A 13791-nucleotide genomic window follows, 5' to 3' on the forward strand; every position below is an offset into this window, starting at 1 on the left:
GGCGGAGTCACCTCCTTGTATTTCTAAGATAAATAATCAGTCTCTGTTGCTGGACAGGAACTGAGTCTGTTCCTCCTCTTGGTGTTCTCGTGTCCCAGCCTGAGTCCGGAACCTTCCTGTTCCTCCGTGCCTTAGTTATTGGGAGTACACATTCCTACAGTCGACTGCCCTCCACTAGATAATTACACTTCTCATGCACAAAGAGCTGAAACTTAACAATACTTTCATTCTCTAAGAATATAAAAGATCTATATATTCATAATAATAGTATTTAATGATATAAAACTATGGATATTAGACAGTGCTATAGAACAGTTATTAGGAACCATCAGCTGTAACCCCAGACACATGGTTCCTATTCAACTCTCATGGGATCATTCTGGTACTCAGCCTTTGTACTTTACCTGTGCCCAAATACAATGCACATCGATCATTCCAACTGACCCATAACACGATAATTACTACTATTAGGCTAATAACAGATTCAAACGGACTCAAGTCAAATAGTAGATTCCTCCTATATATTTATGGAGTCACTGAGCTATTTAATATAAAAACATAAAGTGCAAGATAATTCTGCCCATCACCTATCTTGTTAGAGTTGGGTGGGTCAAGGGAAGGTTCTGTTTGTGCCTTTGTTTGATGGCAGCACTATTTACTGGTGTTATGTGGTCAGATGAGCTGTGATGTTTAAATATGTTGTGGGTGGGGAGGGAGGGAAGTCCATATGGGAGAGGAAGACAGTAAAATCAGATGCATTGTTTTATAAAGGCGGAACCTTGTGTACCATGTGAACAATTCCAAAACAAAACCATGACAATAAAATACACAGTGTGTGATTTATGTGAAAGGGTGTGCACTGTTTTACAAAGATATTCAGAACAATTTCTACCTCTGCCAAGAGTCAACATCCAAATCCACTGAAGTTCCTTGTGGGACTTGCAGTGTGCCAACAGAGGTGTTTCTTTTGTTTACTAAGACAAGCACAAGTTAAGTAGACATTTACAAACTTAAATCAAAGAGGATGTCAAGACTTAATCTACTAAGAAAAAATGCTAATAAGGTTCAGTTAATCAATATTTAAATAAAGAAACTCTTCAAACTCTTTTTAAAAGATGAAACACCAGTTATGATTTCAAATCTTTTCAATCAAACATTTACATAAAGTAAGAATTTGTTCAAATCAAATTTTATTGGTCACATACTCGTGTTTAGCAGATGTTATTGCGGGTGTAGCGAAATGCCTGTGTTTCTAGCTCCAACAGTGCAGTAACATCTAACAATTTCACAACAATACTCACAATGGACACAAATCCAAAGTAAAGGAATGGAATTAAGAATATATAAATATTTGACGAGCAATGTCGGAGCGGAATAGACTAAGATACAGTGTAATATAATAGAACACAGTATATACATATGAGATGAGTAAAACAAAATATGTAACATTATTAAAGTGACCAGTGTTCCATTATTAAAGTGGACAGTGATTTCAAGTCTATGTACAGTTGAAGTAGGAAGTTTACCTACTCAGATTGGAGTCATTAAAACTCGTTTTTCAACCACTCCACAGATTTGTTAACAAACTATAGTTTTGGCAAGACGGTTAGGACATCTACTTTGTGCATGACACAAGTGATTTTTCCAACAATTGTTTACAGAGATTATTTCACTTATAATTGACTGCATCACAATTCCAGTGGGTCAGAAGTTTACATACACTTAGTTGACTGTGCCTTTAAACAGCTTGGAAAATGTAATAAAATTATGTCATGGCTTTAGAAGCTTCTGATACGCTAATTGACATCCTTTGAGTCAATTGGAGGTGTACCTGTGGATGTATTTCAAGGTCTACCTTCAAACTCAGTGCCTCTTTGCTTGACATCATGGGAAAATCTAAATAAATCAGCCAAGACCGCAGAAAAACAATTCTAGAGCTCCACAAGTCTGGTTCATCCTTGGGAACAATTTCCAAACACCTGAAGGTACGACGTTCATCTGTACAAACAATAGTACGCAAGTATAAACACCATGGGACCACGCAGCCGTCATACCGCTCAGGAAGGAGACGCGTTCAGTCTCCTAGAGATGAACGTACTTTGGTGCGAAAAGTGCAAATCATTCCCAGATCAACAGCAAAGGACCTTGTGCAGATCCTGGAGGAAACAGGTACAAAAGTATCTATATCCACAGTAAAACGAGTCCTATATCGACATAACCTGAAAGGCCGCTCAGCAAGGAAGAAGCCACTGCTCTGAAACCGCCATAAAAAAGCCGGACTACGGTTTGCAACTGCACATGGGGACAAAGATCATACTTTTTGGAGAAATGTCCTCTGGTCTGATGAAACAAAAATAGAACTGTTTGGCCATAATGACCATCATTATGGTTGGAGGAAAAACGGGGAGGCTTGCAAGCCGAAGAACACCATCCCTACCGTGAAGCACGGGGGTGGCAGCATCATGCTGTGGCGGTGCTTTGCTGCAGGAGGGACTGGTGCACTTCACAAAATAGATGGCATCATGAGCAAGGAACACATGTGCGAAACTTATTGTGGGAAGCTTGTGGAAGTTGACCCAAGTTAAACAATTTAAAGGCAATGCTGCCAAATACTAATTGAGTGTATGTAAACTTCTGGCCCACTGGGAGTGTGATGAAAGAAATAAAAGCTGAATTAAATCTCTACTATTATTCTGACATTTCACATTCTTAAAATAAAGTGGTGATCCTAACTGACCAAAGACAGGGAATTTTTACTTGGATTAAATGTCAGGAATTGTGGAAAACTGAGTTTAAATGTATTTGGCTAAGGTGTATATAAACTTCCGACTTCAACCGTTTATAGGGCAGCAGCCTCTAAGGTGCTACTGATGGCTATTTAACAGTCTGATGGACTTGAGATAGAAGCTGTTTTTCAGTCTCTCGGTCCCAGCTTTGATGCACCTGTTCATACTGCTGTCAGTCATTACAAAGCGATATAAGCAGCATTAGATGTATCCACTTCAACCCTAACCAGGAGTAGTTCTGTGGGTCCTTTAATTTTTATATTTAACGAGGCAAGTCAGTTAAGAACAAATTCTTATTTGGCCAAACCCTAACGATGCTGGGCCAATTGTGCACCGGTTATGATACAGCCTGGAATCGAACCAGGGTTTGTAGTGATGCATCTAGCACTGAGATGCAGTGCCTTAGACGGCTGTGCCACTCGAGAGCCCTGGGTCCTATAGACAATTTGCTTCATGATAGAAATATTAGAACTTCAGTGGAATACCATTTTATCCCATTATAAAGAGTCTACATAAATATGTTAAAACTATAGTAGGGAAACTTCATAGCTTATAAGTAACTGACAACATTTTTTAAAACAGCTAGCTTAGTCTAGCAGCCTGCAAGGTTATGGCCCCGCCAAGGCTGTATACCTTGGAATTATAACCAGACACGTTTCCTCCTTTTGTGCTTTCAATTCATGTCTGTGTAACTGTAAAAAATGTAAATATTATGGAAATACTCAACCCTTCCTTCTGAAATCCCCAGAATTATACAAGTGACGATGGCAGTACTGGAGTTAAATAATTAATCTATTAGGCTTATTGGTGACTGGCTGCTCAGGAAGCTATTATACAGTTGGTCACTTATATTCTTCTTCTTCTTCATTCTTCTTCTTGCTTCCACCTCCAAAGATGGCCGCGATACCTGCAACAGCAAGGAATCCGAGGCCCACCATTGTGGCCATTCCCACAGCCTGACGAACCTGGGCAAAAAAGACTATGAATGACTGATTCAGAAACAGTATTACAGCATAGATGCTTTGAATGTATAACAACAAGTACACCAGTTACTCTACACTCACGTGTGTCTTGACTAAGTTGAGAATGTTATTACATCTCACAAAATTACTCTACGCTGAGCACAGTACAACTAGCGTTGAGTACCAGTCCACTGTACCTACCTGTCGAGACTCAGCCTTCCCATATCTCAGCTCTGTGACAAAGTGCTCACAGTTCCCCCTGAAGACACAGTAGGGCATCTCCTGGTCCACATAGGCCTGGGCTTCCCTCAGTATCTCACGTATGGGTCTGACCTATAATGATAATATAATAATAATCCTACATGCCATTTAGCAGATGCTTTTATCCTAAGCGAACTTGCATGCATACATTTTTATGAGGGTGGCCCCAGTAGGAATGGAAATCACTATCCTGGCATTGCAAGCACCATGCTCTATCAACTGAGCCACACAGGATCACACAGGCTGTGTCCCACATGGCACCTTATTCTCTACATAGTTCATTACTTTTGACCAGAGGCCCATGGGGTGCCATTTGGGACACAGCCCTACTGTACTTACTGCTACTGACCTGGTACTTCTCATCCAGCTGGTTGTTTACACACCACTGATCATGCCCCACCACGTCCCAGATCTCTTCCTTCTTCACCTTAGCCTTGTCACTGAGCACAGACATCATGCTGTTGGCCCTGGCCCCAGGTCCCTCGGCTGGGGAGCAAAGAGACATGGGTGAGGGAGAGGGAAAGTTCCAAGGGAGGGGGTGCACAGACAAGACATCATCAGTGTCAAAGTTGAGTTGAGTTGTATGTACTCTATATCTACAGTATATCAATTGTTGAGTACACTATATCAAGAGTATTACTCACAGGGTGGGGCCAGGTGAACAACAAAACCGTCACCAACGTACAAAGCCCAGTGCTGGTAGTTCCCTCTGAATATCTCTATCAGATCCCCTGGCTCCGGCTTCTTATCATACTGTCAACAATTTTTTTTTAAATTATGAAACCATTAAGAATGATTTAGCAATCTGTGTATTGGCACATACAGGGATGTTGCTAGACACCATCTTGTTAAAGTGCCAAGTATGCATTTCTCAAAGGGAAAGTTCTCAGATCAGGGAACTATAAAAAGTTCTTCAGTCATGACTCATGCATTGTACAAACAAAATGTAAATATGTTCCAAACAAACAGGTAAGACTACATAGAGACAGAGGACACAACATAAGGACTGGACTTTACTTACCAATGTTGGAGCCATGGTTACTGTTATTTCCTTTACACAGCTTTGATTTCCCTTTACTGAGCTTCGATCTCAATCCTTTAAGTCAAAACGAAAACAATGGGTTATGTTACAATAACACACGAGGTCACACAATATTAGGCATTCTCTTGACAAATAAATTAGAAACTGGTTTCACTTTGTTTTGGTGTCTATAATAAAACATTATGCAACGAAATAGATAGCTTACGTAGCTAGATACGTTAACTGACCACAGACAGCACACAAGAGACAGTGTTTGCGTGCTGTCAAGAGTCATGGTATGACTTTCGACCCCAGTTAGCTACCTAGCTAGCTATTTGTAATCTTCCTCACAAGTATTTCTGTAAAGATAATCATTGAAATACATTTAAATTATTATACTTACAGTAAATTCGGTGTCGTGCCCTAGATGTTGCTTGCTTTCACCTCGAACACAGAAGTCAGCAGCAGACGTCAACGATCAGCTGACTCAAAAAAAGCAAACAAATCAGAGCGGCGTCTCTGTTGGAAGCGTGCGCGCTGACGTTGGTTTCGAAGTACTGTGTCCGGCCAGTAGATGGCAGTAAATATATTTTTTCCTGCATTACCCTCCGTAAACATGATAGAATAATAAAATAAAGACTTCCGGTTTTGGAGCGCCCTTTTGATAATTTTCCTGAACATTACTTAAAAAATATCATAATATTTCAGGTGTACAGTTGGTTATTCGTAGCTTGTTACTAGGGGAGAGTTAATGTTCTATTTTCAGTTTGGGAAGTTGAACGATGTCTGGCTTTTTTGACGGAACTCTCCTGACAGTCACCATGCAGACCTCTCTCGCTCACTCACCGCAGAATGCATTTAGGTTTGTTGCTTATCATAGCTAGCTAGCCAGCCAGCCAGTAGTAGTAGCTACAGTAGCTACAGTATGTGGCTTATGCCCTACTGTACTAAAAAGTTATAAGGCTGTTATTATGCTAAGGGTATTGTGGAGAGATGTGGTCAGCATTTTTCAAGCATATTTATGAAATATTCTAGTCAGAGAATAGAAAAATTATACCAATTAGAATCACATTTGTTAGTTTATAGATTTTTTTGCAACTGTGAACTTTTAGTGTGTGTGTTTTGTGTAGCCCCAAGGAGCTGTCCCAGGAGATCAAATCCTTCATCAGTGGCGTGGACCAGACCCAGGGTCGTAAACTCAGCGTCCGTGAGCATGCTCGCTGTGCTGTGCGTCTACTACGATCCGTGCCTGCCTGTCGCGGGGCGGTGCTTGAGCACCTAAGGGGCGTTTACAACGAGCACGTATCAGCCTTTCTTCACAATCTGGAGGCGGACGGCGAGGGCGACGGGGACTCCAACCTGGAGGACGTCATCACGGAGGTCCATGGCGTCCTGTCAGAGTTCATCAGGCTCAACCCCCGAGCCTGGGCTCCCCTCGTTTCCACCTGGGCTGTAGACCTGCTGGGGCAGCTGAGCTCCAAGCATGCTGGTCGCAGGGCAGCTCCCCAATCATCCAGCCTCAATGAGCTGCTGCAGCTGTGGATGTCCTGTGCAGCTACCCGCTCCCTCATGGAGGCCTATACCCAGTGCCTGGCGGCCATGATAGCCTGGTGTCCTGATCAATGTGTGGACAGTCTCCTGGACACCTCTGTGCAGCACTCTCCCCACTTTGACTGGGTGGTAGCCCACATCGGATCCTCCTTCCCGGGCACCATCATTAGCCGCGTCCTGGCCTGTGGCCTTAAAGACTTCTGTTCCCACGGAACGGCTGACAAGGGTCAGGGAGACAAGAGCAACCGAGTGCCTAAGATCGGCTCTGTGGTGGGGATCCTGGGCCACCTGGCGGCGCGGCACTCTGACAGCATCCGGCGGGAGCTGCTGAGGATGTTCCAGGAGAGCCTCAGTCCCCCGACTATACCCCCCAGCTCTGGGTCCACCTCCTGGGAACACTCAGCCCAGCTCCGCCAAGGCGCAGTGCCCTTCCTCCTCCAGCTGGCGGCGCTGTCACCCTCTCTGCTGGGCGCCGTGTCTGCTGAGCTGGTGGAGTCTCTACGGCCTCCAGTCTTGCTCCAGCTCCAGGCTGTTCTACAGGGGCTTCCCAGGGACGAGCTGGACAACATGATGGGGCTGGTTGTTCACCTCATCGCCCAGAGCCCTGCTGGAGGGGCACGCATCCTCCGCTTCCTCGCTGACACGGCCACCCCCGCATCCGTCATTATCTCCGGCCCAATGCCTTCCCCTCACGAGGGGGTCCGGGAGGCCTGCGACCGTCTCCTCCAGATGCTCCTGCTGCACCTCCACAAGCTGGTCTACACCTGCTCAGAGGGGGACGATGGCTACTACAACCGCCCCCACTCTCCCTCCTTCCAGGCCCCCCGGGTAGTCCCCTTCCTGGAGGAGCTGCAGTCACACGTGGGAGAGCTGTGTGCCGAGACATTGAGGCTGGAGAGGAAGCGCCATCTCTGGCTGCACCAGCTGCTGTGTCTGCTGTCTGTGTACAGGGGCCCCAGTGTTGCCACGGAGGCCCTCTGTCAGCTGCTCACCCTGGCCCGGAACCCAGACCAGCTGGCCCTGGCCTGGCAGCTCCACACCCCGCTGTCCACCTGCCTGCCAGGCCTCATCCCTGCAGCAGTGACCCGCTGCGTGGCCCAGATCCACACACACACCCTGGGACCCAAGCAGCTCTGCCAGCTCCTCCTCAACCTGGCCTCCACCTTGCAGAGTGTACAGGAGGAGGAGAGGAGGGGTCCTGGAGGCATGGGAGGAGAAGGAGGTGCGAGACCTCAGTCATCCATGGCAGCGCAGGTTGGAGCAGCGGTCTCGGGACACCTCCATGATTTCTGCCCTCTGCTCCTCCACGGTGACCCGGCGGTATCCCACGCTGCCGTGTGGCTCCTGTCCCGCAGCCTCCTCCCCCGTGCCGCCCTGCCTTCCCACCTGCTGCTCGTCTGTCGGGCCGCCGTCACACACTTCTTCCTGGCGCTGCGGAGGAGAGTACAGGCAGGGAAGGGGAGAGACGGAGGGCAGGGAGGAGAGGCGGTGAACTGTTCGGTGCTCCTCCTGTCCCATCTGGCAGGTTACTCCCCTCTAACCCTCAAATGTGTCCTGCTGCAGCTGGTGGAGGGAGCTCTACATAAAGGAAACACTGACCTGTTCGGAGGGCAGAGCGAGGACATTGGAGGGGACACCCCCATCTCCCCGTCCTTGGCCCCTGACCGGGGGGGCTCCCTGCTGGACATCAACTGCAGGTTCGGCACTACGGTCAACTTCTCTGGCAGTGTGTGGTCTGTGTTCCATGCTGGGGTGATAGGGAAGGGTCTGAAGCAGCACAGCGCTACGCCTCACCCCGACGCCGCCAGTGTCATACAGAACGTCCAGACTCTGCTGGCTGTCACCGTCCAGTGCTGCAGCGCTCCATCTGGGAATGGTGGCAACAGTGGCGGCGCCCGACACCAATCCTCTGTCGTTCCCGACGAGCTGCCGCCCATCAACGCTGAGGCGGCCAAAATGATGGCGGTGACGCTGGTGGAGTATATCTGCCCCGACGTGGCCAACGGGGAACTGTCATGGCCACCAGAGGAACACGCCCGCACCACTGTAGAACGCGACATACACATCCGCCGCTGCTTCGAGGCCCACCCTGTCCTCTTCCCTTTACTCCATGTTGTGGCTGCCGGGCGTCCTGCTCTCTGTTACTGTTCTGCGGTGCTCCGGGGCCTGCTGGCTACTCTGCTAGCCCACTGGGAGGCTTCGAGGGAGCCTTTGGCAGTAGACTCCCCCTGGCACCTCCAGGCCTCCTGCATGCTGGTGTCATGTATGGGCGAGGGCCAGCTGCTGCCCCCCGTGCTGGGCAACGTCCACGAGGCCTTCCCCTACCTGATGCCCTTCGAGGTGAGGCTTCTCCTCCTGGCTGTGTGGGAGTACGTGAGGGGCAATGGCCCCATGCCACAGAAGTTTGTCTTCAGTGCCGAGAAGGGCCTGTTCTGCCGGGATTTCGCACGGGACGGGGACGTGGCAAGATACGTAGCGCCCATCCACAGTGTCCTGCATAAGAACATTGACCGGCTGGGGCATCTATGCTGGCGTTTCCAGCTCTGAACAAGGGAAGGAGAGAACTGAAGGAGGGATGGATAAAGAGGGTGTAAGAAGTAGGACGCTTGGAATTGATTGTGAAAGATGAGGAAGGTGTGGTTATAGGTCATTGTGGAGATGTTGCTTTGCCGTTTTCTAAGTTATTTTTTTCTCTAACTCATCTAATTCTGTATGCACTCTGAAGCATACAGTGCCTTCAGAAAGTATTCATACCCCTTGACTTTTTCCACATTTTGTTGTGTTACAATGTGAGATATTAAAATTGATGTAATTGTCAACGGTCTACACAAAATACTCTTTAATGTTAGTGGTGGAAAAAGTACTCAATTGTCATACTTGAGTAAAAGTAAAGATACCTTAGTAAAGTCTAAATGTATTTGGTTTTAAATATACTTAAGTATCAAAAGTAAATGGAATTGTTAAAATGTACTTAAGTATCAAAAGTAAAAGTTTAAACCATTTAAAATTCCTTATATTAAGCAAACCAGACGTCACAATTATTTTAAAAAAAATTACGTATAGCCAGGGGCACACTCCAACACTCAGACATAATTTACAAATGAAGCATTTGTGTTTAGTGAGTCCACCAGATCAGAGGCAGTAGGGATTTGCATGTCAAAATATAATGAGTACTTTTGGGTGTCAGGGAAAATGTATGGAGTAAAAAGTACATTATTTTCTTTAGCAATGTAGTGAAGTAAAGGTTATATAAATAGTAAAGTACAGATACCCCCAAAAAGTAGTAGTACTTTAAAGTATTTTTACTTAAGTACTTTATGCCACTGTGTAATGTCAAAGTGGAGGAAAAATTATAATATTTCTAAGAATGAAACACTAATATATCTTGATTGGATAAGTATTCAACCCCCTGAATCAATAGGTGTTAGAATCAACTTTGGCAGCGATTACTGCTGAGTCTTTCTGGGTAAGTCTCTAAGAGCTTTGCACATCTGGATTGTACAATATTTGCACATTATTATTTTTAAAGCATATCCATAACATGATGCAGCCACCACCATGCTTTAAAATACAAAGAGTGGTATTCAGTGATGTGTTGGATTTGCCCCAAACATAATGCTTTGCATTCAGGACATGAAATTATTTTTTTTGCATTTTTTTTTGCAGTTTTACTTTAGTGCCTTATTGCAAACAGGATGCATATTCTGTACAGGCTTCCTTCTTTTCACTCTGCCAATTAGGTTAGCATTGTGGAGTAACTACAATGTTGATACATGTCGTGGTAATTTCCTGTATTACTAAATGATAAGAGTTTACAAACCACACACAAGTCAGAGTTATATTTTAAACTCCATCTTTAATTATATGAGCTTCACCATAGCCCTTTGACTCTCAGATCAATTCAGTGTCTATAAATGAATTCTCTGAGAGTGCTTACAAAACAATTCTTAGTATCTTTTATAGCCAAGATGCACCCCTCTCAACTCACATGACGAACCACATATCCTAGGAACATTACAAAGAAAGACTTTTACTTGAGAGAGGAGTATCCCATAGCCAGATAGCATTAGCTATAAATTATCTTTCAGTTTGGTCTCTAAGACGAGGTTCTAATTTCATTCTTGGTACTTCTTAGTACCAAAACATTACCTCATCCAATGGCATATATCAATTGTCAATTCTAGAGACTCCCATCTCAAATACACCCCCTCTTCTCCCCACTCCTGGAGAAGCTCACTAAGGGGAGTGAACCTCTAGGGGGGAAAAATGTAAACCAACCATTGGACATGCTTATGTTGCTTTAATGTCAAGTATTTGATCCATTCAATCAATGGCTACCTGTCCTACATAGTAATGTTAATGATCAATTCCATCTGTCCTAATTATTTTGCACTATACTCATGTAATCAGACATTCTCTGACACTGAACGAGGGGGAGGGGGAATCCATCATTACACAGAGGAATTAATGATTGAAAGCATGTTACCCACCATGTTCAAGTTAGATAATAGATCTTACCAAGGGAAGGAAGAAAGGATGCATTACCAAGTACCTGGATATAATAGGGTCTCTGTTAGCCATAGGCTTATCCAGATATCTCCCGGGTGGCGCAATGGTCTAGGGCACTGCATCGCAGTGCTAGCTGCGCCACCAGAGTCTCTGGGTTCGCGCCCAGGCTCTGTCGCAGCCGGCCGCAACCGGGAGATCCGTGGGGCGACGCACAATTGGCATAGCGTCGTCCGGGTTAGGGAGGGTTTGGCCGGTAGGGATATCCTTGTCTCAGTATGTAAAAAATGTAATAAAATGTATGCACTCTACTGTAAGTCGCTCTGGATAAGAGCGTCTGCTAAATGACTAAAATGTAAATGTAAATGTAATATACTATGAAAGATAAGTTCAACATCAGAGGGGTGGTATAATGGTTCCAGACACTGCCATACTCCTCCCCCCCAATGGGAAAATGAGGGAGTGACTGGAGTACAGACATAGTGGAGCCCTTCACATGGTTTCACAGATATATTCACCTATGAAAGATAATGTTCAAACCTGACTTCTCCCTTTCTGATATTCTGCATATTACCAGATATGTAAAAGACAAGCCTGACCTCTCCCCTCTCTGGGCCCCAAGTGACTTTTCCCTAGAGGAGAAAGGAAAATGCAACTGCCAACAGTATAGTCCAAAAGAAGACATTCTAATGACAAGTATAAAATAAATAAAACATCTTATTTATCTATGTTACCTAACTAATTCTGATTCAGCTACGACATACATCCTCAGTTCTCTTATCACAGCCATTCAACTCTAACTGTTTTAAAGTCAGCATTGGCCTTGTTAAATCACTGAGTGGTTTCTTTCTTCTCCGGCAACTGAGTTAGGAAGGACGCCAGTCTTTGTAGTGACAGGGTGTATTGATACACCATCCAAAGTGTAATTAATAACTTACTTCACCATGCTCAAAGGGATATTCAATGTCTGTTTTTTTTTACCCATCTACCAATAGGTGCCCTTCTTTTCAAGGCATTAGAAAACGTCCCAGTTCTTTGTGGTTGAATCTGTTTGAAATTCACTGCTCGACTGAGGGACCTCACAGATAATTGTATGTGTACAAAAAAAAAACATGTTAAACACTATTATTGCACATCGAGTGAGTCCATGCAACTTATTATTTGAGTTGTTTAGCACATTTTTGGTCCTGAACTTATTTAGGCTTGCCTTAACAATGGGGTTGAATACTTACTGATTCAAAATATTTCAGCTTTTTATTTATTATTAATTTGTAAAAATGTCCCCAAAAATTATTTCACTTTAACATTGTGCAGTATTGTGTGTAGACCAGGGACCCTAAATCTAAATTGAATCCATTTTATATTCATGCTAACACAACAAAATGTGGAAAAAGTGAAGGGGTGTGAATACTTTCTGAAGACACCTTAGTTCACCAAATGCTGAGAATGTTACATCTACTGTTTATCTCTCCTGTTTTGTATCATTTTCTAGACTGAATAGGATTTTGTATCTAGCTGTTACTGTAGAGGGATAAAAACATATAGTATACAATAAATAACCAGAAAAAGAGATCTGAGCACATTTTTATTTCAAATATTTGGCCTTTGAACTTGGCTAAGTTTCTACTTTCTGCAGGTCTGTGTCCTTGATTTTTCTAAACTGACAAAGAAATATATTTATATATTTTTTGGAAAGGTACATTGATTATATTATAATTTTACACCAACAAACACATCCCACAGGTACATCATGAGGTATCACTCAAATATGCTGTATGTGATTACAAACAGGACAATTTGTTTGAACCACCATACTGTGTAGATGTTTCACAAAGTGTTTTTATATTGGTAGAGCCCGTAAGTGTGTTTGTCCCTGAAGGGAAATTCAACAAGCACAGTGCAACCAGAGTAGTACAAATAAATCCGTGGATTGCTCCAGAACTGACTACCAATTCAAGCTGATGTGTCCGTGTCTGAGAGGATAAATAAATACAAGGATCAAATCAAATCAAATTTATTAGTCACATACACATGGTTAGCAGATGTTAATGCGAGTGTAGCGAAATGCTTGTGCTTCTAGTTCCGACAATGCAGTAATAACAACAAGTAATCTAACCTAACAATTCCGCAACTACTACCTTATACACGCAAGTGTAAAGGGATAAAGAATATGTACATAAAGATATATGAATGAGTGATGGTACAGACGGCATAGGCAAGGTGCAGTAGATGGTATAGAGTACGGTATATACCTATGAGATGAGTACTGTAGGGTATGTAAACATAAAGTGGCATAGTTTAAAGTGGCTAGTGGTCCATGTATTACATAAGATGGCAAGATGCAGTAGATGATATAGAGTACAGTATATACATATACATAAGAGATGTGTAATGTAGGGTATGTAAACATTATATTAGGTGGCATTGTTTAAAGTGGCTGGTGGTACATTTTTACATAATTTCCATCAATTCCCATTTTTAAGGTGGCTGGAGCTGAGTCAGTTTGTTGGCAGCGGCCGCTAAATGTTAGTGGTGGCTGTTTAACAGTCTGATGGCCTTGAGATAGAAGCTGTTTTTCAGTCTCTCGGTCCCTGCTTGGATGCACCTGTACTGACCTCGCCTTCTGGATGATAGCGGGGTGAACAGGTAGTGGCTTGGGTGGTTGTTGTCCTTGATGATCTTTATGGCCTTCCTGTGACATCGG

General features: G+C 44.2%; 2 protein-coding genes across 2 annotated transcripts; one reads left to right on the top strand and one right to left on the bottom strand.

Moving 5' to 3' along the window:
* Positions 1-1167: 1167 nt before the first annotated feature.
* LOC139574599 (phospholipase A and acyltransferase 3-like) lies at positions 1168-5586 on the bottom strand. The gene is made up of 6 exons (XM_071399331.1): positions 5434-5586; positions 5031-5105; positions 4654-4762; positions 4359-4495; positions 3950-4081; positions 1168-3751 (listed from the first exon to the last, which is right to left on the bottom strand). The coding sequence occupies exons 2-6, from the start codon at positions 5043-5045 to the stop codon at positions 3629-3631; spliced, it is 516 nt and encodes a 171-aa protein (XP_071255432.1). The 5' UTR covers positions 5046-5105; positions 5434-5586; the 3' UTR covers positions 1168-3628.
* Positions 5587-5683: 97 nt separating this feature from the next.
* On the top strand, positions 5684-9273 carry ints5 (integrator complex subunit 5). Its single transcript, XM_071399330.1, has 2 exons — positions 5684-5892; positions 6161-9273. The coding sequence occupies exons 1-2, from the start codon at positions 5813-5815 to the stop codon at positions 9126-9128; spliced, it is 3048 nt and encodes a 1015-aa protein (XP_071255431.1). The 5' UTR covers positions 5684-5812; the 3' UTR covers positions 9129-9273.
* Positions 9274-13791: the final 4518 nt, after the last annotated feature.

The sequence above is a fragment of the Salvelinus alpinus genome, chromosome 4, assembly GCF_045679555.1.
Source record: "Salvelinus alpinus chromosome 4, SLU_Salpinus.1, whole genome shotgun sequence".
Classification (NCBI taxonomy): domain Eukaryota; kingdom Metazoa; phylum Chordata; class Actinopteri; order Salmoniformes; family Salmonidae; genus Salvelinus; species Salvelinus alpinus.

Bases quoted from the DNA above. Each gene is read 5' to 3' on its own strand.
- LOC139574599 (XM_071399331.1), bottom strand. The intron at 4,496-4,653 runs GTGAGTAATACT...TTTGCTCCCCAG, and splicing joins TGTTCACCTGGCCCCACCCT to CCGAGGGACCTGGGGCCAGG. The intron at 3,752-3,949 runs GTAGGTACAGTG...TTTTTTGCCCAG, and splicing joins GGAAGGCTGAGTCTCGACAG to GTTCGTCAGGCTGTGGGAAT.
- ints5 (XM_071399330.1), top strand. From the start codon at position 5,813: ATGTCTGGCTTTTTTGACGGAACTCTCCTGACAGTCACCATGCAGACC. The intron at 5,893-6,160 runs GTTTGTTGCTTA...TGTTTTGTGTAG, and splicing joins TCACCGCAGAATGCATTTAG to CCCCAAGGAGCTGTCCCAGG.